This window comes from Cyprinus carpio, chromosome B5 (genome assembly GCF_018340385.1).
Source record: "Cyprinus carpio isolate SPL01 chromosome B5, ASM1834038v1, whole genome shotgun sequence".
Classification (NCBI taxonomy): domain Eukaryota; kingdom Metazoa; phylum Chordata; class Actinopteri; order Cypriniformes; family Cyprinidae; genus Cyprinus; species Cyprinus carpio.
In genome coordinates, this window is record NC_056601.1 from 34,581,747 (window position 1) to 34,607,678 (window position 25,932).

The following is a 25,932-nucleotide window of genomic DNA, read 5'->3' on the forward strand; positions in this document are numbered from 1 at the left end:
CCAAAATAAGGTGCCTATTTATACTACAGATATCAATATTATATGCATTGCATCGAGTGGCTATTTATACTACAGATATCAATATTATATGCATTGCATCGATATATCGTATTGTTAGACATTTTTATCAATGTATTGATCCATATCCATGGATCATTACACCCCTAATCTGCAAGCTCTTTCCCCGGTAGCATTTCTTTAAATAAAAAAAAAAAAAAAAAAAAAAATCCAGAATATTTTGTTGTATGAATATCTGAGCATGCAGTATGTCAAAAGAAATAACAGAGCCTCTGCTTATTTTTTATTTATTTATTTATTTATTTTTGCTTTATGCATTCCATTTTTACCAACATCTGAATGTGAATAAATTTCATAAAAAAAGAACTTTTTGAACATAAAGCTGACAAAAATGCATTTTTTTGTCAAAGGCTACACCTCAATCAGATTCAGAAGGAAGATCAAAACATAGATGTAGTAGATCACTTCACTGAACACCCCCAAAGCTTCACAGTCCTAAACCACTGCCTGGGTCCACATTTTATTCGGTAACATTAGACAGTTTTGATTTATAAACTTCTATTTTGTTGATTGCTTCACTGAACACCCCCATTTATTCTTTTTTATGATTTTATTTGCTTATTTTTGAAATGATTTGATTTTGTCTGTTTACTTTTGCAATGATTTTTTGATCCAGACATTCAATATTCTTTCAGAATATGTATAAAAGTGCCCCCTAATGTATGTAACAGTGAAAACACAGAAAGCAAGTGCCTCAAGGAAAAGAAATTACTTTCTTCACCTACTGTGACATTCGTCATTCACCCCTGTTGTGGCCATCAAAACAAGTAAACAACTCAACAGATTTATGCCACTGGCTCATGCTGTTAACATAAATCAATAACATTCCTATGAGACAAGGCCTGTGCAGCCTCTCAGCTTTCTTTGACTCAAAGGTCGAGAAAAAAAAAAAAAAAAACCTCAACACCACAACCTGAGAGTGAAATGGATGAGATGCAACCTTGGATTGGTAAGCTTTGGTCCTCTTAAGGGATGTCAGGACCAATAACAAGATCATGTAAAATGTCAGAATTCTTACAGAAGCTGACTCAAGTGACTTGGTACACCTTCTAGGATAGTGGTTCCTAACCCGGGTGGTTGTGAGCCCTACTAGAGATCACTAAAGATTTTGCAAGGTGTTTACATGCAGGAGGGTTACAGTTAGGGATGAAATGGTAACAGTTTGATGACAAACCAAAATAAAAATCCTGATAGTCATCATCTCTGATTTATATTTGAATTATCATTAAAACCTTATTACCATGGGGGCAGCTGTGGCCTAATGGTTAGAGATTTGGACTTGTAACCCGAAGGTCGCAGGTTCAAGTCTCGGTGCTGGCAGGAGTTGTAGGTGGGTGGGGAGTGAATGAATAGCGCTCTCTTCCACCCTCAATACCCATGGCTGAAGTGCCCTTGAGCAAGGCACTGAATCCCCAGTTGCTTCCCGGGCACTGGATATATAGCTGCCCACTGCTCTGGGTGTGTGTTCACGGTGTGTTCACTTCTCACTGCTGTGTGTGTGCACTTGGATGGGTTAAATGCAGAGCACCAATTCCGAGTAAGGGTTACCCTACTTGACAAATGTCACGACTTTCACTTTCTTTCATGATTTGAAAAGCTCTCATTGTAAAAACTGTCCAGCTTTAAGCAAAGTTAGTAACAGTCTCACCTGGGCACAGCAGGCAGTGTAGGTTTATTTTTGTTTGAAAATATGGCAGACTGCAGTGAAAGGTTTTACAACCTAATGATGAGGGAAATTATATGAATTAAAGTATGAATGAATTTTAAGCCTATGAATATATCTCTAAAGGGAACCGACTGGAGAGGAAAGTTTTGTCTTCCCTCCATATACTGCCTAATTAAGCATTGTTTATAAGCGCAGCAATGCTTTTTCTTTTTTTTTCTTTTTTTTTTTTACTGAAACAGCTGTATTTCTGTTGTTCCATAAGCACCACCGGCTGTCTGACAGCGGAACTGCATTTTTATTCAACCTGTTTGGCATTTTTGTTTAAACCAGTTAAAAAATCAGACTGGTTTGTAAATATTAACCAGTTGATGGAAAATAATCTATAAGCAATTCTGGTAATAAGGTATCTAGAATTATTAACAGAGCAGATAATCATTTTGATTCATATGCCTTTTCTTAAAAATTATTTAAAATATGAAATGTGAGATTTTTTTTTTATTTTTTTTCTGAACGTGTAGTAGATAACTGACAAATAACTTCACTAACCAAGTGACAATAAATACAGCATCAGTATAAACAGATGGAGAAAATAGTGAAACGAACAAAAAGTACTGTACTGGTAAGCACTAAATTTGCACAATTTATTTATGTTGCATAACATTGCTGGTTTATAAGGTTACTTTATTATTATTTATAATTTTGAAACCTTACTCAAAGGTGCTCAAGAAAGTCAGAAAACAGGTCACAGAACAGATTGCTTTACAGCTATTTTAGATTATTTCTTTATTTCAGTCACTTTGGATGGAAGAAACAGTGCTTATGTCGCCAAAGGCTTGTGACATTTTCTGAAGAATAATCTGGCAACAAATTCAAAAACTATCAACATAAAAAATGCCAAAATAAATAAATAAATAAATTGCACAAATGTGGCCAGTTAATCTCTATGTTAACTAAGGCCACACCAACATGAAGCCAGAGCTTTCCCTATATGATCTTTTTTTTTCCCCTTCCTTTCATTTTTTCCTTCATCTCAAGAAATATCTGCGTACACACAAAACCACTGAAACCAACTCACAACAATGTAGTAAACATGCCAGACCAGTATGTGGTGCTGTAATTCTGCCACAGAGATACACTAAAAACGGAGAAGAAAACTTGGAAAACTAACACAACAACACACAAGAAGATTTTGCTTTAGTAAAGCTAATTGGCTCAGTAGCTTGTGCAGCACGAACATAAACATGTAGTCCACCATTGTTGTTGTTGTTGCTGTTACGTGACGTAGTGGTGTCTGACTAGGCTCGAGACGTGGGGTGATGACATCATCGTTTCACAAAAACGCAGAGTTTGCAAATTGTCATGATTCTAAACGGGCTTCAGACCATCATCATACCTGGAGCGTGTTACTATATCCACTGCTAATGTAGCATTGAGTAAAAATATGAAGAACTCATCTAATTCTTTTTTTCTAACTTCTACCCTACACAGTGGCACTGTAAGCCTTAAGGGGGTTTACACCAAATGAGAACTATTTGTAACTAATATCATGCAATTTAATGAAAAACTATGTGAGTGGTGCTCTGTGTGCCCACCGGGATTTTGAAAAGCCTCTTGAGTTGTAGCTGGGAGACATGGAGAGACAATGATGGCGCCAACAATGTGCTAAAAACACACAAGCGGTTGGGTTTTTCACATTTTTACTGAATAGAGCGAATAATCATTGTCAGTGTCAGGGTGTGAAAAGTAACCAGCTCTTGAATTTAATAACTTGTCAATTCTCTTTTAGCAGAAAAACCTGCTTATTTATTATTTTGGACCATCTCTCCCCACAAATCTGTTTCATTTTATCAAATATTTCTAGGTTGTCTTGAAAGCTCTGCTCTCTTTGGGTTATGCCATGGCATCTGGATTGGCTCTTTTTCAACATTTAGTTGATTAACTTATGTGCTTTGGATCACCTTTCTAAAGCTTTGAGTCATGAACTGCTGTCCTGACATTCCCCTGTAAAATAAATCGTATAATGGATGTTTTTTTTCAATGCTTGTACAGCATCCAAGCCCTGGAGCAGCACTAAACCACAATGCCCTTATCACCATGCTTCACAATGAGGAGAGGCTTTAGTGGTGGTGTCCAGTGCCCATCTTTTCTCTAGAATAATTTTGTGCACTTTCAGTAAATGTTCTGAACTGCCTTTGCTTTTGGACCTTTTGTTTATTTGTATATTACACACATAAACTAGTATTTCTTGAGAGCAACACATTTGTTAGAAACCAGCCTATGTTTGCCTTTTATTTAAAGGGCAGGACACCTGTGCAATCCACACATCCCCTTAATTAAGTCCAATTAGCTTTTGAGAAGTCGTAACACAGAGGTTCACTTACTTTTCCAGTCTGCCCTGTCAATGAAAATACAACTGTTTGTGTGTAAATAATCATATTGTTTTGTCTATATTTTTTGAGTAAGCAATATAAAAATCCAGATATTTTCAAATGGTTCACAAACTTATTTTTGTTTCTGTATAGAGGCATACCATGTTTGGTCCCATTTTTTTTTTTTTTTTTCTCTGAATCTCAGCAATTGTGCCATTATCAAATTATTGTAGGCTAAATTGTGTATTTACTAATTCATTTATAAATTATTTTATATTACATTTACAATAATTCATTTACATTTATTAATTGAGCAGATGCTTTTATCCAAAGTGATATACAAGCAATTCATCATAAAGAGGCAAATAACAAGTGCTTGCAATACAAAGTTTCAGACATAGTTTATTATAGAACAAGCAAGAACATGGAGGGATGAAGTAAAACTAAATCCATAGATTTTTCTTTTTTAAATTAAGATGCAGCTAAGTGTTCATGGAAGAGATGTTTTATGCAACATTGTTTTTAATTAAAAAAAAAAAAAAAAACATTTACTGCAGGGGGCAAAACTAAAATGAATCATAAAATACAATCTACATAAGATCCAGTCGTAAGATGCAATCTACTTGAGCTTTGGTTGCTTTTGCAAAACAAGGTTCAGAAAATTCTAGCAACTGTATTGCAATGTGCTGTGCATTTTAAATAAATGCAAAACAAACAAACCAAGAAAAAAAAAGTGTGTAGTTTATTACAATTTCCATTTCATGGAATTCTGCACATTATCCTCCATAGTCAGTGCAGAAAAGTTAAAATGCTGTTTAAAAGTTAAAAAGTATAAAATACTATAAATTTCATGTTTTTTTTTTCTTTTTTTTCCTTTATAGGTACGTTCTGCAGCCAGAAAGCGTTGGCATCGCTGGCAGGACAATCACGCGCTGCGAGTCAGAGTGGCGAGAGCCATGTCCATCCCCACCTCCCCCACCCGCATCAGCTTTCACAGCATCAAGCAGACCACAGCCGTCTGACCTTTAAACAATAGCTTGTCCTCTTTTATAATTCAGCCACACGGTTAGACAGCAAGTGGCATAAGAGACCAAGTGATTGTTTTTGGCCTTTGATGGTAGTGAGTGTCTCCTCTGACAAGCAGCGAATTTGATTTATATGTCTGTGTAATTTTGTGAATGGGCCCTGAATTGAAGGGTTTTAACAGAACTGATAAATGTTTTTTTTTTTTCACTCAATAGTGATTGTTCTGGACAACCTTCCAGAACACCCTAGCATCTGTTTCATATTGCTATCTATCTATCTATCTATCTATCTATCTATCTATCTATCTATCTATCTATCTGTCTGTCTGTCTGTATCTATCTATCTATCTATCTATCTATCTATCTATCTATCTATCTATCTATCTATCTATCAACTCTTTCCCTGACAACATTTATTTTTTAAAGTTGGCAGCTGCCAGCAGCATTTTTAATCATTTCACAAAACTTTCATGTCCCCAGAATACTTTGTTGTATGAATTTCTGAGCAAGCATTTATGTCAAAAGAAAAAGAGAGCATCTGCTTTTAAACAAACAAACAAACAAAAAAACATTTTATTCTAGCTTCATGCATTTTTTCATCAACACTTGAATGTGTTTTTATTTTTTTTTAAAGCAACATTTTGAACAAAAAGCAGAGAAAATCTCATTTTTGTCAAAGACTATGTCTGGATCAGATTTAGATCGTTGATCAAAACACAGATGGAGAAGTACACTTCCATTAGCACCCCCAAAGCTTCACAGTTGTAAATCACTGTCTGACTCAACATTTAATTCAGTAACGTTTGGCAGTTTTGATTTATATGCTGATTTATATGCATCTGTTTACATATGCAGAGATTCAGTACCCTTTCAGAAGATGTGTAATAGTGCCTCGTACAGTATGACAGTGACAACACGGAAAGCCGGAAAATTCAATGGCAGGGAAGTGTTGTCTCCTAAGGCTGGCCACACACTTGAAAGTTTTATGCCTGATTTTGAGCACCCCCAAGTAATCAGGGGAGCGTGGCCCAATTCGAGGCTTGTCGCAAACAATGTTTTGCCCAAAAAATCCTCATTTGTGTGGTATCATTATGATTATTTAACGGCTCCTGATCTAGTCGGAGCATCCCTGATGTCAAATCATAAATATCAAACATTTGATACCTGCGATAACCAATGGGAGCAATCAAGCTTCACCAACCAGATGTTGCGTGGTTTTATTGCTTTTATTTTATGTTTGTTGCAGCTACTGTACAAACATGCCACGAAAGTGGAGTCTTGAGAAAGATCACCCATGTTCTTTTTTCTCCTTTGTTTTGATTCCCATAAAACAAAACTCAAAATGTCCATCGTCCTCCATTTGTTTTTCTTAGCAAGTCATGTTTGATCTCACGAGTCTCAGAGAGATCTCACCCCACTATGAAAATTATACTATAGTTGGCAGGTGTGTAGTGTGTGCGTTCAGAGAATTATAATGTTAAACTTTGGTTGAAACTGTCCTTAAGTCTGTGGTCACCACCATTTAAAAAAAAAAATGAAAATCATCTAGTTTGGCCAAGTGCTATATAAAGTAAAATTCCCTCAATGGCGGGAAAGAGTTAAAGGGATATTTCCCCCCAAAATGAAAATTCTGTCATTAATTACTCACTCTCATGTATTTCTAAACCCGTGAGACCTTCATTCATCTTTGGAACACAAATTAAGCTATTTTTGATGACATCAGAGAGCTTTCTGGCCATGTTTTTTTCTTTGCGCACAAAAAGTATTCTCATAGCTTCATAACATTACGGTTGAACCACTGATTTCACATGGACTATTTTAACAATGTTCTTACTATGTTTCTGGACCTGGGAAAGTTTCAGTTCACTTGCTGTCTATGGAGGGTCAGAGAGCTCTTGGATTTCATGAAATATATTATAATTTGTTTTCTGAAGATGAACAAAGGTCTTACTGATTTGGAACAACATGAGGTTTAGTAATTAATGACAGAATTTTCATTTTTGGGTGAAGTATCCCTTTAAATATAACTTGTAGCTGACTATGCCACTCCAGGATTTTATTAATATTAAGGAGAGGGAATGGATGAGCACTCAGTAGACTGATCAGGGAAGTCAGTTTATTGCAAAAAAAGTCGCAATGTTCTGTAATAAAAGAATCTTGGTCTACCGTTCAGTCCACACCATTTGAATCACACTTGGCTTTAGAGTCTCCAGATCTCTACATCAGCAGCAGAAATGGAAACCTCTGCTAGCCAGTCCAAACATTATCCAGCGCTGGTGAAACACATCAGCGTTCAGTCTGATATCTGCAGTAACCCACTGTACATCTCATCAGCTGGTCATCATCCTGCCTCACACAACACAATTCGAGCAGTGCTCAGTCAGCCACTAACTGCTCACAGTCAAAAGACTCACTTCAAATGGAGCTCTCATACAACTTCCTTCATTCAAAACCAATGAGTGTTGAATATGGCTTTTGACTTTGTTTTTTGTTTTTTTGAGAGTTGCAGTGCTTCATGGTATGTTGTTTCTTTGAAGATAGACAAACCATCGGAAACTGTCACTCATGTGTATTGGAGTCTGTCATTGTTTTGCATAATACTCCATCAGTGATTTTAAATTGATCATTAAAGGGATCATTATGCAATCATGTACATATTTATTACAAATCTTTTACGAAACAAAAGCAATTTTTTTTTTTTTTTTTTTTTTTTGCACTTTGCATTTAGAACACTTTGAACATACTGTATATAGCATGAGCCGTATGGGAACATTCTGTGATACTTTTGCACCTTTTTAAAGCTTTAATGTGGTCGCTGTTCACTGCCATTATCTGGATGAGTGCAAGCAGAATATTTTTCTTGTACAGCCTTGGATTTCACTATCAAATCAAAACTGGCAAGTTGGACCACCCAACAATGTCCTGTGCCCCCAAATTAGGCAGTCTGCAAACTGTATTTATTTATTTTTTTCTTATAAATTTATTTATTTATTTATTTATTTATTTGCAAACTGTATTTATAGGTTTGCTACTGTGCTGAGTATTTTTTTTTCTTTTTTCTTTTATTGGGAGATAAGGGCTGTGGTTCTTCTGAGTCCAGCAGCTTTTCCACACTGATGTATTTCAATCACCTTTTTTCTCAACATTTCTGGACATTTCACCTTTGGCATTACTGGGTGAGAGCTTTTAACCAATGTTATGTTGTTGGAAAAGTTCAATTTAATAGTTTATTTAATTGAACAGAGCCTGCAGTAATCAGGCGTAGTCAGGTTAGTTCAGCTCAATGCAGTTTCATAGATGGAAATTATGAAGTGTTTGCATGACAGCGTTTTCGACTAAACACGTAAAACTTCCCATACAAAAAATAACCATGGTTTTTGAAAAAAATACCTTACCGTCTCTGTGTAAACTATGAAAATGTGAATTTGTGAAAATGGTGAGGTTATGTGCATACATATTATGTGTTCAGTCCATAGGAATTTGACACTACAGACGCTTAATGTTTCTTTACAAAGTAACATTGCCATCTACTGGCCTGGCATGCATAATGCAGCATTTCTAGGCACTTTTTAGGCAAATCTTCCGAAATCATAAGCAACTTTATGTTTTTGCTCTGTTCCTTACATGCCTAAGTCAAAGTAGTAGTAAATTTATTCTGAATACTTGCATCAAGTCTTACACCCCCCCCCCCCCTTTGGGTCTCAAAGATTAAAGAGGTCATATGATGCGATTTCACTTTTTCCTTTCTCTTTGGAGTGTTACAAGCTCTTGATGCATAAAGAAGATCTGTAAAGTTGCAAAGACTAAAGTCTCAAATCCAAAGAGACATTCTTTATAAAAGTTAAGAGTCAACCACTCCTACCTAAAATGGCTCGTTCTAACATGCCCCCACATCTCTACGTCAGTATGTGGGAAGATTTGCATAATGCTGCCCAAACGTTCACGCAAAGAAAGAAGGCGTAACTTTTATTCTCGCTGTTGCCGCTGCGGCCATGTTGTGGAGATGCTGTGTGTTTCATTGTGAAAGCGAAGCTACTTTGTTTGGCCTTCCAAAAGAGGACACAATTAGAAACCAGTGGTTCAACACTTTTCCGGAACAGTTTAAGCAAAATATTCAGATGTGTGCAGCACATTTTGCGGAGGATTGGGACTGTTTCCTGGAAGAGTAGCCTACAATGCTGGTGTCTGTTTCTATAAAGTGAGGAAGTTCCAACTTTGCAAGGACAGTCTGGCGCTTCTGACTCACAGCCTGTAAGTACGTTTTCATATTTAAATAATTTGCCACTGATGATTCAAATGCGAGTTTTGAGCAATGTAGAGTATCACTTGTTGTTTGTTGTTTCTCCGATCACAAATGCAGACATGGTTTTATGTTTATGCAAGGCGATGCAACGCAATGCGTAAATAGACAGTATAAGTCATTATAATCCGTAATTATGTCCCCACTGGATTCAACAAATGCATCGTTTAAAATGTCTTTTGTTTTTTTTCGGTTTTGTCTGGTCGTGCCGGGAGACGGCATCACAGTATGGTAAGGGGTGTAACGTTTCCGTCACATGCTTGAGGTATTTGGCCAATCACAACACACTGAATAGCTGGCCAATCAGAGTACACCTCACTTTTCAAAACGATGAGCTTTGTAAAAATCGATGTGTTTCAGAAAGGCAGGGCATAGAGGAGCAACAATAATGTACATTGTGTGGAAAATAATGTGTTTTTTTAAGCTTAAACCGCATAAAAACATTGCATTACACCAAATACACAAAATAATGTTCTTTTTAGCAACATCATATGACCCCTTTAAAATCAGTGTAAATAGTTTAATACATTGACTTGTAGTAAAATATTAAATGAATAGTTTTAGTTTCATAAATGTTAATTGTTTTTCAAAGAAATCTGTGATCTGCAAAATACTAAAGGATAATTTTTTTAAATAAATCCTAATGATATTGACAACACATTGTCTAGTTGCAAGACATGACTTAATGTATTGCTCTCCAATTAAAATCCACATCATTTGTCTCTTTTAAAATAATACAAAGAGTAATACTTCCATAAAGACACACATAACTCATAATATATTAGAATAGTCACGTGGCCATTGTATGTGTGTGTGTAATATATCTTTCATACATGTAAATGGAATTTATACAGTATGAGGAAAGAAATTCCAGTTTCAAAGGAATTGATTCTTCAAATTCTGTCTGAAGCTTGATTTAATGTTTTATTAAGGTCATTAATATGATTAAAGTAATTGTGTTTTTCCAATTCTTTATCGACAGTGTACATTGATATGTGATTTTCATACTTTTGAATAAAAATATGTAAAACCTAGTTGGTCAGATGAGCTGTGTATAGATAATAGAGGGTGAACCTTTCTCCTCATGAATAATACTGTATATTTGCCAAAGACAATAATACATTTTTGTATTTCATTTCATTTGAAATTAATTTTGTAGAATGTTTTAATATCATGTTTTATATTTGTTTATTTGTGTGATTTTCTGCCATGAAACTTTGTATATAATCTATTTTCGGTAATTTAATGAAAAAAGCCAAAATGCCTTAAAAGTGTGAAATAAAAGTATGAGGATGTAAACAATGTACATAGACATTATAATCAGTGTTATTGCTCTGATTAAATATAAAACATTGCAAAAACTCAGAAAGAGCCTTTCTTGTCTCATAATATACACTTCATTCATGTAGTCATTAGCCAACATTAGTTCCTGATTACACCAGACTGATGTTCATATGTAGGATTCAGGAGATCCATTTTTAATGCCTCTAAACAGACAATATTGTATCATGCTAAAACACTTGTGAGAACTGGTTATTATATAAGCAAAATGTCTTGAAAATATAGAATTGAACATGTAGATCGATAGGCAAGAAGAATCTTTGAGAGATCCTCTTTCCAATTCCTTCCTCCACTTTTAGCTGCTTTGAAGGCGTTCTGCAGATAGCGATGAAATCTTTCTATTTAACCATTACTTTTGGGATAGTAAGGTGAAGCTTTGATGTTCTTAATTCCACTAGTTTTCAGGAATGCCTCAAAGACTTTTCCTACAAACTGCTTGCCGTAATCAGTCACTACCTTCAAGGGATACCCAAATGGGGCGAAGATTTTCATCACAGTATCAGAAGTTATGTCATCTATAACTATTGCTTCAGGGTATGATGTGTAGTAGTCTGTAACAGTGAGTATATAGACATTTTGAATAGGACTCACCAAATCAACACCTAGCTTGGACCAAGGCCTAGGTGGATGCTCTAACAGATGCAGTGGTTAATCTCCATGCAACGGTTGATTCAGAACACACGCATTAAAAATTTTTATCATTCTTTCAACATCCATGTCAATATTAGGCCAATAGAATTTGCTTCTCAAAAATTGCTTCGTGCAAATTATACCTTGATGTGTTGTTTGTACTATTTTCAAAACTTGTTGGATTTGTGCAGAAGGCAGAACTATCCTGTGTCCCTGCAGCAAAAGACCATCATGGGTTGACAACTCATCTGACCATCCTTTTTTCGGCTGTAAGCTTTCAGGAAATGTAGCAGGCCACTGTCCTGTCTCCACTATGGAAATCAGTTGTGTCAAGGTGGTATCTGCCATTGTAGCACTTTTAAGATCCTCAAGAGTCAAGGTTTGAACATCCATCATATTTACAGCAAGCAGCCTGTCCTTATACATGTCCACATAACTGTTGTCCTCTGTCTCTGGTAACCGAAGTCTGGAAAGTGAAACTGCAACATTGGCTTTACCTGCAATCTGTTCAATCTTGTAGTCATATGAATACAAGTCTTTGTATTCTTGGAGACAAAAGCTTAGACTTTTCTGGATTGAGCATATAAATGAGAGGTCGGTGATCTGTTTGAAGGGTAAATCTGACTCCCCACAAATATGCTCTGAAGTGTTGTACCACCCAGGGCAATGGTTGAAAGCTCTATCTGAGCCATTCTGTGGGTGTCAAAGAGCAGCTTATATGCCACAGGTTTCTTAGCTCTATCTTCTGGACTGGACTTGCATCACTGATTACAAACAGGTTTTCTTCTGTCTGCTGTGACAACATAACCTAAAATCTCAATCAGCTTAAGTCCAAAGAAACATTTTTCCTTGTTTAATGTCACTCCCTTTTTTTGGAAATCTTTGAAAATATTTTCTCAGTCTTTGTTCCAGCTTCTTTTCATTTTCAGCAAATATGACCACGTCATCCATGTAGCACACCACACCTAGCATTCCACATAACATAGAATCCATGGCTTTCTGGTATGCTTCAGGAGCAGTGGACAATTCGAATGGAACCTTCTTAAAACGATAGCATCTTCTGTGTGTAATGAATGTGGTAATTTGTCAGGATTCAGGTGCTAGACCGACTTGCCAAAAGCCTTTGTGGGCATCCAGTTTTACAAACACCTTTGCTCCCTGCATCGCTTGCAGTATACTGTCTATTGTTGGTACCGGTGTCTTTCTCTTACCGCTGCTTCTCTCAGACTTCTCTCAGATCTACACAAAGTCATTTTTTTTTTTTGGAATGAGAAGAATGTTGGACACCCACTCAGATCCTTTGTGCACTTCCTCTATTATTCCATCTTCCAGCATTTTATCCAGTTCCTGATTTACAGCCTCTGCCATTAGGTAAGGTACTCTCCTTAAAGCTTGAGCTACAGGTGCAACTTTTTCATTCACAGATATTTTATGGCTGTAACCCGTAATTTGTCCCAGTCCTTTAAACAAAGACTGATATTCAGTCTCCAGTTTCGATAATCTTTCCGATGAATTTTCAATTGGTCTGACCTGGTCAGCAGGATTCGGAATCTTTAAGTCAAAGCAGGACTGTCTTCCCAACAGCGGCTCTACATTTCCTTTGATTACAAAAATATAATCTTTTGTGTCATTACCCTTCCATTCAAACTGAGTTTCAAAAAATCCCACACAGTGAAGAGGGTGCGTCTGTGCATATGCATATAATTGTATCTTGGTTTGTTTTAGTTCAACTCTTTGTGCAAACAATCTTTGATACAGTTCTTCTCCAATTAAATTTCTTCCACTTCCTGTATCTACGCCCATCTTCAATTTCTGTCCAGTAACTCTTATGGTCACTTTTCCTTCTGGATCAACTGAATACACAAATTCATCAGAACCAGAATTGTTGTATACTGCTCTTACTGGTTTGTCTTTGTGGTCTGACTTGTCTTTGGCCTTATATTTGTCACTTTTATGCTCCTGTGAATTGTTTTTCTTTTTGCAAACACGTGCATAATGACCAGTTTTTTTGCAATGCAAGCAGGTTGCTGATTTTGCACCACAGTCATCTGCTTTATGTGTTGTCAGTCCACATCTGTAACACTGTCGCTGTTGCTCTTTTCAGATCAGCATTTTGTTGTTTCATTTTTGTGTAAGCTGCTCTTTCACCTTTCACCCACTCAATTTTGTAACATTTTATTACATGATTATTTGGCTCATCACAATTTAATTAAAATTTTTGTTTTATGAAATTTAAAAAAGTAGCCTATAGATTAGTTAGATAAGATAAGTCAGTTCCCAAAGATTTTTATGCAGTCCACCTAAAATTCACTAAACAAGCATTTTGGAATGTGAGTCAATATGACAAGGCAATATGACATCAAAAAGCACTGAGGATATATTTACTTGCTATTTACAGTCTCAAACCAGAGCCTTCGGTCTCTGTGCATTGATGGCCAAATGTGCCAAGCGGCTGCTTCTCAGATATATAGTGTAGGAGACAGGACAAAGATCTCTCACATGATCTCTCATGTAAAGGAGTAGGGCTGCTATATGGCGGTTCACTCTGATGTTAATTTAGATGAATATGTGCTATAGATTTTCTTATCAAGTGTTTATGAGAAGTGTGGGAGTATTATCACGCTTACTGCATGACATGGAGGTGCCCTTTCATTTTTTCCTGCGGAAAGAACTTTAAAATAGGCTTCTCCGTCATTTTTGGTCATACAGATAAGAGTAGCCTAATAGGCTACATCATTCGTAAATAACTATTTCTACTTTTATTTATGTACACTCGTAGATAAATTAGTTTTTTTGTGATTTTTTATTTGTTGTCACCATTTATGTTGTGTTGTTCGATTCAATAATCAGACTTTGTTGATGCTTTGTCAACTTTAACAACTCTCAACCACATGCTCACTTACATCTCTCTGGCCTCATCCTTTTCTGTTCTCGCGATAATGACTACACTACAATCCCAAATACAAGAACTGCATAAATGCAAATAATTGTCACATGATATTATGCTCTGAAATTTCAAATTGCCAGACTGTCACCAAACAGAAACAATTTCATTCTTCTAAGAAACATAAAGTGTACATCTACACTGTGACCTCAAATCAAAATTGTGACCCTGGACCACAAAACTATTTTTTTTTTTTTTGCGAAATTGAGATTTATACATAATCTGAAAGCTGAATAAATAAGATTTTCATTGATGTATGGTTTATTAGGATTGGACAATATTTGTCTGAGATACAACTTTTTGAAAATCTGGAATCTGAGAATGCAAAAAAAAAAAAAATCAAAATCCTGAGAAAATCATCTTTAAAGTTGTCCAAATGAAGTTCTTAGCAATGCATATTACTAATCAAAAATTAAGTTTTGATACATTTATGGTAGGAAATCTACAAAATATCTTAATGGAACATGATCTTTACTCAACATCCTAATGATTTTTGGCATAAAAGAAAAATCGTTAATTTTGACCCAAACCAAGGTTTTTTGCTACAAATATACCCCAGTGACTTAAGACTGCTTTTGTGCTCCAGGGTCACAACTGGGATCTCAGCATATGTACCAAATCCATTCACAATCTCACAATTTTACACTTTTTTAGCAACCCAATCCAATGCATATTACACCCCTTGACATAATAACAATTGGACCAGAATCAACATGGATATTAATACTGGATTGTAAAAATACATTGAAAAAAATAATAAGAACATCACATCCAGATGCTAGACACTGATGTATACTGGGAGGACAAGTGTCATGTTATGTAATTCCTAGCTGATTTCTCTGTGCAAGTTTTTCTTGGCCAGAAAGGAAATGGAGCATGAATTCATCCTTCATTCACCTTTTCTCTCACCATTAACAGGACATTTGACATATTTACTGGCTTGTGACAACTACAGCCATTAAGTTTGTTAATGCCAGCCATGTTCTGTAACCGTAAAAGCAAGTGTGAATGCTTTTAAATACACTTCAGACATATCACCAGAGCCGGCCCTAGACCTTTGGGGGCCCTAAGCAAAATTTGGTTGGAGGCCCCTTTGACCATTTTAAGTAAGGCCTAAAGAAAAGCAATGACTACCTTATATCTATACTGTACATATTATATCTACTATGTTATTTTTACATTTTTTAGTCTATTAAATTATGTTTTAATTATTCTATGTATGCTGTATGTTAATTATCTTTTTTACGATGCTGGTCCTGAGTAAGTATTTCATTCTTATGTGGCAACATGTACAGAATGACAATAAAAGACCTTGAGTTCTTGAGTTGAGTTCCATGTTTGATGTCTAACAGGAAAATTATGACACCACTGAGCTGAATGGTAGTGCAGTGCAAGGAACACACACTGATGAACTTGCTGAATAAAAAGACTGATAAAGTGATTTTCACTGACCATCAAAGAAACATTTTTAATTGACACCAGAGTTTAAGAGGCACAAACAACAGCCTATATATAATTTAAATGAAACAGAGCAAGTAGAATAACATTTAAATAAAATATTATATAAAATAAATAATAAATAGAACATTTAAATGTTAGAATTTTTCAAATAACAAAATTAACAACATCTAAAACACCACAAACAAGATTAATAGTAACAATAATAAGAATTAGGTAACATTTCAATAGAACTATTAAAATCCAAACTTGTGTATTTGTGTGCACGCACATGCATACATGGTCTCCTTGGAAAAAAAGTAATTTGCTAAAAAACAAAAAATTGAATTAAAGGTTGTATCAGCGATTTCAGGCCCAAACAAGGCCCAACCATAAATGATCACATTCATCTAATCTTTCCTAACGATCCGCTAGCCGTCTCTGAAAAACGCGTCTCTGTAGGCAGCCTAGGCTCTGAGATCTGCACACAAAAACAAATGGTTTCACCAACCACTCAAAACCAAAACAAATAGTGTTCCAACCAATCACCGACAGGGGAGGGTGTTGTGAGGTTTTGCGCTCGTGCACGGCTGCACGCGAAGTCGGAGAACACAAGTGCAAAACCTCACAACACCCTCCCCCTGTAAGTTTTTGGTTTTTGATTTAAGATTTTTGGACTGCAGATTATCCAGGCCTACAGGTTACGTACCGTTATCTTCTTGCTTCTTCTCTTCTTCCAGCCTCTTCTTTTGTCATTTTTTCATGGCCAGAAAGATATTTTCGTTTCTTGTCAGACATCGTCGACGTCGGAGTAACTGACTGACAGACACTGACCAGGTGACGAGTGACATCATAGGGGTCAGTCAGGGTCAAGATTTGCGGGGAACTCGCCATAATAAAGAACTAAATAAATAACAACTGTGCTTATCATGATGCCTGATAAAGAGCGCTGTAGGCCCATTTCTTTTTATTTATTTATTTATTTTATGTTACTTTTGATGTATGATTTTTTTTCACCCACTAGCTAGCAGTGACTCTAGGGGGCCCTCTGCAATTGCAAAGGTCCCTTAGTGGCTTGGCCGGCTCTGCATATCACGTAGTGTGTTTATAAGACACTTGAGAAGTTTATTGGATATTTGAACACTTTCTGGTTGGCAAAATTTAGCATAATGGACTTATATTTACATTTAGTCATTTAACAAACGCTTTTATCCAAAGCGACTTTTAAATGAGAACAATGGAAGCAATCAAAATCAACAAAAGAGCAATGATATGTAAGTGCTATGGCAAGTCCCAATTAGCTTAACACAGTACACATAGCAAGGTTTATTATTATTATATAATAAATAAAAAGAAAACAAATAGAATAGAAAAATAATAGAGCAAGCTAATGTTAGAGGCTTTTTTGAGGGAAACTGGGTTCATACTGTACAGCTAAAAAATCAACACCTATTTGGTTGTCATCGCAAAAATGTTCAGATAATGTAAGTTCTGAGAAAATGATACAGGGGCCACTTGTTTGATATTTTGTTATCTGATGCAATAGCATCCATGTCATCCATGGCTATATACAGCATTCCCTGACAGTGTGTAAGCAGTATAAACAGGAGTTTGAAGCTATTTTAGTAGCAGAAGGCCACGGCATTGCCTGGAGAAAGATTCATCCCCAGTGACCCAAACATACCGCAAAAACCCAACTGGATAGATTAAAAACTCTAGTGGATTAACTGATGAGACCCAGACTGCAGTGCAGAGCAAAAGCTCAATGACATCAATGACATCTGGGTACAGTTTTGTTAATATGACAGACAGAGACAGGCTTAGTCTCATACAGACTTAAAACATTTTGGCCAAATCCCAAATCTCAGTCTAAGAACAAGATAGCATTTATGTTCTATGCTTATTTATGATTTGTTTTTTACACCTCAGCAAGCGGACAGATAATCTCTCTAATCCAATCACATGCACTTCAACATATTCACATTTGGACATGTTTCGTTATAAGTTTTGGTGTCTTGGATGTCAAACCTGGCATGGTGAATTTTAGCGCACAGAGTATGAACATGACGTGAAGGTGAGTAAAAGACTAATTTACCTGTAACTGTCCTTTACAATGTCTGGTTAAATCATCTAATCAACAGTTTTGTTATGAGTTATTTTAGTGTTCATTTCATGCCCATTGGTGATAATTATATTTTTATTTCTAACAATTTTCTTTAGAAAGGTTTTTTTTTTTTTTTTTTTTTTTTTTTTACTAATTAAGAGAATGTATGCATATATTTTATACACACTGTATTTCAGTTTACTTAAATTTGCCTTAAATTGACTTAAAATTACAGTTATTGCAAAGTCTGCTTTTTTGCATTGAGTTTAAAATACTGAATAAAAATGTTAACATGATCTATATTAAAGTTGTTTCTACAATCAAAATACTTTAGAAAAAGACATTGTTTAAATTTTAATGTCTTTTGAATAAAAAATATTTTGTTTTACTCATGTCTACAAAAACTGTCAAATCAATTCAACAAACACCCTGGAAATTAAAACTAAAACCATGTGACCAGCATCATGTCAATTTCTTCTGCAGTGGACATTTTGAACAATATTTGTTTCTGTATTTGATCTCTAGTGACCTATTGTCAAGGAGTATATTAATTGCCTGTCAACAATGTTAAGTACATTGATATTGTTTGCATTGTTTTTATGATTTTAATTAAAATAAATATTACAATTTGAGGTGAAACTGATCAAGAAAATGACATTTGGTTGGCCAGACAAGGCCTGTCATTGAAATTATGAGTCAAAATGGTACATTTTTAATTATGTTACCTGTAAACACATGCATTTTGTCTGTACATGATCTGTTTTTCCCTGATGCACAACTTCCATTGACAAAAGCATTTATTCACTGTAATCCTGCAAGGCCTCAAGAAAGAAGGGCTAAAAGCCAGACTGCATTTTAGACATACTTTTATATCTACTAAAGCAGAGAATTGAAAACTGTGGCATAAATCTGTGCTGCTAATAATCCCCATTTGCCAGATACACTTCCTCAAATACAAAGTCCACAAGCATTGCCACATTGTTTTATCTGCACAAGTTACAAATCCAGGCCTTTGTTCATTTAATAGCATGTTCATTTTCCATATTAAACTGGTTATCAACCGAAGACCAAAGCGTGAAGGACACTTCCATGTGCTTTGAACATGATGTGCCGACTTTGAGTGAAAATGCCAGTGCCCTTGATCACAGAGGAGCAGCCTGAGGTCTGACATAATGGGAACTAAGCTGTGAAATCACAGGAATGAGCCAGAAGGACGGCACACTTTTGTGTGTTTGATGCAACAAGGCTCTCATGCACAGAACTCACTAATGAATACACATCTATATTTTGAAGTTTGTCACTGTTTGTAAAAGCACATTGTTAGTCCTTTCCAGAGCATCCTGGCAGTGGATTCTAGCTGTAAAATCATCAGGCAGTCGTTGCTTAAACCCTGACACATTTCTGACCCATAAAGGGTGTAAACATGAGCAATAATCTATTATGATCAATCTATTATGGTTGTTTTATTATGTGATCTTGTTTTATTTCAACTTGTTTTTGAAAGCATAAAAAGGCATGACTGTGGGGAAATTTATCTATGGGGCCACTGCCTAACATTATTACTTAATGCAGGGAAAATCACGTTTCAAGCAGAATATTTGACCATTTTTCATTTTTTGACAATAAAAATTGCAGTTTCTGGAGTCTCTAGTTTGTGTATGATGCATGTCTGCCATCTAGTGGCTAAATTAGAGAAGACAGACACATAAACATTGCGAGAATTGGATGTTTTGTTTCCAGTCAAGACTTGGAGAAACATGTTCATGCCTTTTTCACCAGCAGGGTGGACTACTGTAATGGTCTCCTCACCGGCCTTCCCAAGAAGACCATTAGACAGCTGCAGCTCATCTAGAACGCTGCTGCCAGGATTCTGACTAGAACCAGAAAATCTGAGCATATCACACCAGTCCTCAGGTCCTTACACTGGCTTCCAGTTATATTCAGGATTGATTTTAAAGTAGTTTTACTCATTTATAAATCACTCAATGACCTAGGCCTAAATACATTGCAGATATGCTCACTGAATATAAACCTAACAGAGCACTCAGATCATTAGGATCGAGTCAGTTAGAAATACCAAGGGTTCACACAAAACAAGGGGAGTGTGCTTTTAGCTATTATGCTGCTCGCAGTTGGAACCAGCTTCCAGAAGAGATCAGATGTGCTAAAACACTAGCCACATTTAAATCCAGACTCAAAACTCATCTGTTTAGCTGTGCATTTATTGAAACAAAAGTTTGATGGCTTTGTTTTTGAGTCAAAAGCTATATTGTATTGTATTGTATTTATTGTTGTTGATTATTAAACTTTCTTTGTGATGCGATGGTAAAATAAAGTGTTTTAAAAGTTAAAGCCAAAAGTCTCTCTTTCTCTAGCACATTTCAAAAACTTCTAATATATCTTTTTTTTTTCTTCTTTTTTATGACATCAATGTAAAGTGTATGAGATGTAAGAGCGCAGGGGCAGGATAATGGAACACCCCCATTACTTCACGCCTCGCTGGAGTGTGGGAGACAGGGTCCGTCCTGTTAGTGCAAGTTAATACAAGGGTGTTAAAACAAGGGTAGACGTGAAGTCCTCTGCTACAGAAAATGAGAATATCACCACTGGGCCCGGCACATGGGACCACCGTGATTGAAAACAGTGCATAGACTGAAGAGTGAGAAGAAGAAGAAGAAGAAGAAGAAAATCAAATGCTGGAATGTAATGTTGCTTGTGCAGTTACTGAAAATATTTTTTTTTCAGACAGTACAACACCAGAACACATCTATCTATCTATCTATCTATCTATCTATCTATCTATCTATCTATCTATCTATCTATCTATCTATCTATCTATCTATCTATCTATCTATCTAGAGCTAACTAGCTCCTGCTCATCTAACCAGCTCCTGCTCAGGCAGCTCAAACCAGCAGCCATGCATCAAAACATACCAAGCCAGTATATGTTTTTTTTTTTTTTTCTTATCAACACACAGGCTGCTATAGACTATTATTTTAGTGAAAAGCATTCAGAGAGAGGAGGCTGTTTAAACCAAGTGTGACATTTATTAAACTTTTTTTTTTTTTTTTGTATTGATGAACAGTTATGATGAAGGAATCATTTAGGCGTAACAGACTGAGGAGCCACACAAAAAAGGTACGTTTGAGAGAGAGTCGGAGACAGTGAGGACAGTGGACCAATGGCAGGAAACACCTGTGTGGGCTTTATTAAAAAAAAAAAAAAAAAAAAAAAAGCATAACGATGATATAAATTCAACATTATGTTGTATCCTCATTTGAATTGTCTTGATCATCTGAAGAAAAGGAAAATAAAATAAAAACACTCCAAAAAGAAAAAATTACAGTGCTTTACAGAGTGAAATGATTTGAATTAAACACTTAGTGATGAATGCACGCTGAAATAACATCAAAATATAAATAGACTAATCAATAATGCATTGAAGACAAAGTGGGAAAAGAGTGGTTTGTTGTACCTGTTCAGCCAGCCATGATGTGCTTTACAAAAGCTGTGGGGGGAAAAAATAAAAATAACAATCAATATTCCGTGAAATGCATATTTTGTTTATACTATTCTGAGCCCAGTAGTCATCCAAATTCAAAAAAACTACTAGATGAGAGAACACTGCCATCTAGAGGTAAAGAAAACTATCTCATTCTGATTAGAGATCAAATATGCTGTTCTCATCATCACTTCTACTGCATAGACATGAAGTGTGATGTTATCAGTCTGTTGATGACAGATGTTGAGTTGATTTACATATTACTGGACACACTGTCACTGAATGAAACAGCTGAACAGCAGGTGATGGAGGTGTAAAAGTGTGTACAAACTCACCTTCGTAGTTTATACAGCCATTCGCATCCTCCTGTCCAGCCATCAGCTGCTCAACCTCATCTTCCTTCATCTTCTCACCTACAGAGAAGACATGTTTCACAAGTTTCACAGTGCTCTGCATGTATGCAGGCTGGTTTCTTGTGACCATTCGGTGTGATTATAAAGTGTCAGTTGCTAGTCTGATGCTAATGCATTCAAAACGTTAATGGTATATGCGATTTTACAGTGATAGAACCCAATCTTAATGCTAGAAAAAGTACTTCCAAGAATTAAGCACAGGAATTTGCAAATACAAAAGAATTAAATTAGTTTATGATAATTATTTTAGATGTTGAAGCTTACCCAGGGTAGCGAGGACGTGTCTGAGTTCAGCACCCATCACTGTTCCATTGCCCTCTTTGTCGAACACTCTCAGGCCCTCAACAAAGTCTTCAAAGGTGCCGCGGTCTTTGGCCTTGCAGATGTGTTGATGAATGGGCAGGAACTGATCAAAATCAAGCATCTTCACTTGCATTTCTGCCAATAAAAGAAGGAAGATGAATCTGTGTGGCATGTACGGGCTGAACAGTTCGGCTCTAGGCATTTGAGAGAGGATGTTCATTTCACATTAATAGACGGTGAAGGTCCGAGGGACAGATTTTGGTCTCACCTTCAGCTTTGGGTTTGCCTAACACGTGCATAACTTCAGCGTTGGTGGGGTTCTGACCCAAAGCCCGGATCAGATCACCACACTGAGCGTAGGTGATTTTCATCTCGTTGGTTGGCGTCCTGTCAAACAGCTGGAACGCATCCTTGAAATCTGCAGAGAAAAAGACAGTCAGACTTGAGTTTCTCACTCTCCAACAGACATTAAAGCTGTATGATGCCCATGCTTTAGAGCACTGACAGTTTGAAGTCTCTGTTAGATCTCTGTCCTGGAAATACAGCGTTGAGTTTTTCTTTCTTTTACTTTTTTATATTCCATTCCTTCACTTTTGGCCAAAATCAAAACTATGTGAATGATCTGCTGCGGGTGACCCCTGTATGAATTTCTTTCTTCTGTTCAACACAAAGGAGGATATTTGGAAGAATGTTGACGGTAGCCACTGAGTTCCATATTGTGGAAAAAAATAAATAAAGTCAATGGCTACCGTCGACTGCTTGGTTACCAACATCAAAACTAACGGCATGATTTGTATAATCTTAAAACTGTGTATTTCTGCCATATGGACATTACTTTGAAACTTTCGATAACATATCACTTATAACTGTAATGTATAAACATAAATTTTCTACAAAGTTGTTTTGAAATGATATATTAATTGGCATTTGTAAGGCGCTGACTCATACAAAGACATTTTTATGCATTGATTTTTTTTATAGTATATATACAGTAATATAAAATTATAGTATTATTTTCGCTATGGCATTTAACAATAACCATGAAAATTATATAAAAGCAAATTGCATAAGGCATTAAGACTTGTTTTGAAAAAATAATTTGAATAAAATTTCCTGAACTTGTTTTTTGCTTCTTGTATCAAGCATAAATCTAAAATCTAAAAAGTTTTTTTATTATTTTTTTTTAGGCATTTTTACTACAAGTAACATAATACCATAGAAAAAAAGGCTGAATCATATTTTATTTATTTATTTGTTTATTTGGAGTGCACACAATAGCAGTGTAATTACAGCGTTATTTTCTGTAATTATCCTTTTAAAGCTAAAGTAATTCTGAAATCTCACTTACCCTCAATCTGCTCAGCAGTGAATTCGATCTGCCAAGAGATAATAATAATAATAATAAAAAATCATCAATAATAAATAATCATGCATAACACTGAAGTTTAATAAAACACATACAAGACTACTGCATGTTGAAAATGTGATTATTAATGTTTAGATGCTATTTGTCTTTCAGGGCCTGACCCATCCTCCGGACACACACCCGGCTGACAAATGTCTGCACACTCACCCGGCTCTGGTTACTCAAACTCAATCCTGTTTGTCCTGTGACTCATTGTTCAAAAGAATTTATGAGCAACCTTGAGCCAGAGGATGCATGTGGCCCTGCGGGTGTAAATCAATACCCCTTTTGTCATTATACCGCAAAGTTGTCAGTCAGGGTTAGCAGACTTAGACAGCGATTGAAGGCTGCAAATGCATGACACTGACAAGATGCTTTTTATGGCCTTAAGAAATGGGAACATGCCAAATAATGAAACCGTTACTTTACAACATAACAATGCAACTACATTTTCAAAGACATAACTTTGTATTTTGTCCATAGATGCTGAATCCTTAATGCAGATTGTTAATGCATATTGCCCACCGAAACATCACAAAGACAATTCCACTGGACTCAGGAAATTATAGTTACCATAAATGATGATTCTCAGTAATCAGAGCTCATTAGACATGCTGCATCTGTTCTAGCTGAATGCCGTGCTTTATGTCTTCAACAAAATCTTTAGAAATCGTGAATCTGTGAAGGATTCTGAATGAACAGTTCCATAAGTTTGGGTGGTCCATTCTGGAGCAGCGTAATCAAAATCCCATTGTGTGTGGCCTAAACCTCAATGGTTTGGAACATGTATTATGGCCTCACCTAACCCCAAAACTTTTAGACTATGGAGATGGGGTGTAGAGTGGCAATGTTGACCACTAAAATATCTCCTCTGAAACTTGAGCTTTCCTGTCAATTTTCCACAATTACACTAGGAAATCCAAATATTTCTTGACCTGCAAAAAAAACTAAAGGTTTGGAAAGTGATACGCCACTGGGTATTATGTTGTATTTATATGTTTTGCATTTAAATATGTGGAACTTCTGCAAGTTGCTAAAACATTTGGATTTGGGAAATACAGAATGCCGAATTCTCAGACAATAGCCAAACAAACACTGACAATTGTTTAGTTCAAGCAAATGGCTTTTTAAATCAATTCTGAGCTCTGCAGATTAAACAAATATGTGCACAACACACTGCCAAGCAGTGACGGTGGAAGACAGCATTTGTAGATGCTTAGCCAATGATTCTGCAGTTTGTTCTTTTGGGTGCATTACACCCTCTTCATTAAATGGCATCTCTGAAGTTGCTTAAAATAGCTCATGGACATCAATGAAAGCAACAAGAGCGTAACAGTTGTCTGTGAGAAGGTAACATTTGTCATCAGGACATTCAGTAGATATAGTAGACTGTTATCAAGATACTATACATTCTTTAAAACAGAGTTTTCGCAGTGATGCCATAGAAGAACCATGTTTGTTTCCTAAAAGAACCTTTCAGTGAGCTAAAAAGCGTGAAGCACATTTTAATATTCTAAAGAACCTTTATGCAATATAAAGATTCCATGTATCTTAAAGGTTCTTTATGGAACCATCAATGCCAATGAAGAACTTTGCAAGCTAGAATTAATAAAACAAACAGTGGCCAATCGATTGCAAGAAAGTGCCTTGAAGTCTTTGGTCAGAAGTAGCAGGAATGATAGCACAACTACATTTTCCTTTTCTCTTGGTCTTCATCATAATTAACAGGGAAACAGAAGACACATTGCTCAGTGTAAACCAAACGGACCAGCGGCTACATTGACATTAGTCAGACTAGACACCATATTCAATTTGATAGAAATGCACCTGAACAGCAGTTTTTAGTCTAAAATGTTCACAATATTTAAATTGGAAGTTCTATTTCCATTCGTTGGCATCTAAATGCATTAAGGTGCAAGCCACTGATGAGTTGCAGTTGTCCCTGACTAAGTCCATCTCTTGCAGTGGATCTCAACAAGTTAGAGGTTAGTACCTTGACTTCAGCTGGGTTAAACTCTGGCTCCTTGGGGGGCTCAGGCTCTGGGGGCTTGGGTGCAGCTACTGGTTTGGGCTCTTCCTTCTTCTTGGGTGCCATGGTGATGGTTACGATGCAACACAGAGGGACGGAGACAGCACAGGGTCAGACACACTCTGGGTACAGGACTCCATGCTGCCAGAGGGCACTTTATCCTCGGGGTGACAGGTATGTCCTGCCCCCTTTTGTCCCAGAAAGGTGCTAAATACAAAGAGGAACTCTGTAAAAGGACATGGCCAATGGCTTCTATTTGAGACACATTTGTCCTCTCACAGCAGATGCTCTCGTCCATCCGAACTGGCCGTAGGGGCAAAAGAGTTTTCATTTAGCTAGAATTCTGGGATTTTGGTCATCTTTACAGCTACAGTGAACGATACAT

At 36.3% G+C, this 25,932-nt stretch overlaps 1 protein-coding gene and 1 pseudogene across 2 annotated transcripts; one reads left to right on the plus strand and one right to left on the minus strand.

Moving 5' to 3' along the window:
• LOC122137321 overlaps positions 1–6,780 on the plus strand; it is a 113,921-nt pseudogene extending 107,141 nt beyond the window's left edge.
• Positions 6,781–20,918: 14,138 nt separating this feature from the next.
• LOC109070569 (myosin light chain 1, cardiac muscle-like) lies at positions 20,919–25,686 on the minus strand. 2 transcript variants are annotated; one of them, XM_042723286.1, is made up of 7 exons: positions 25,512–25,686; positions 23,462–23,489; positions 22,382–22,531; positions 22,075–22,248; positions 21,733–21,810; positions 21,371–21,403; positions 20,919–21,099 (listed from the first exon to the last, which is right to left on the minus strand). In XM_042723286.1, exons 1-6 carry the CDS (start codon positions 25,611–25,613, stop codon positions 21,375–21,377), a joined length of 561 nt encoding a protein of 186 aa, XP_042579220.1. In that variant the 5' UTR covers positions 25,614–25,686; the 3' UTR covers positions 20,919–21,099; positions 21,371–21,374. The 2 variants fall into 2 exon arrangements, with proteins under 2 accessions (XP_042579220.1, XP_042579219.1); XM_042723285.1 differs by lacking the exon at positions 20,919–21,099 and adding an exon at positions 21,114–21,190 and having other exon boundaries at positions 25,512–25,685.
• Between the last annotated feature and the right edge of the window lie 246 nt (positions 25,687–25,932).

Excerpts from the sequence above, each read along its gene's own strand:
- LOC109070569 (XM_042723286.1), bottom strand. The coding sequence starts at position 25,613 with ATGGCACCCAAGAAGAAGGAAGAGCCCAAACCAGTAGCTGCACCCAAG. Across the intron at positions 23,490-25,511 it reads TTAACCCAGCTGAAGTCAAG|ATCGAATTCACTGCTGAGCA; the intron begins GTACTAACCTCT and ends ATCTCTTGGCAG. Across the intron at positions 21,404-21,732 it reads TGGCTGTATAAACTACGAAG|CTTTTGTAAAGCACATCATG; the intron begins GTGAGTTTGTAC and ends TTCCCCCCACAG.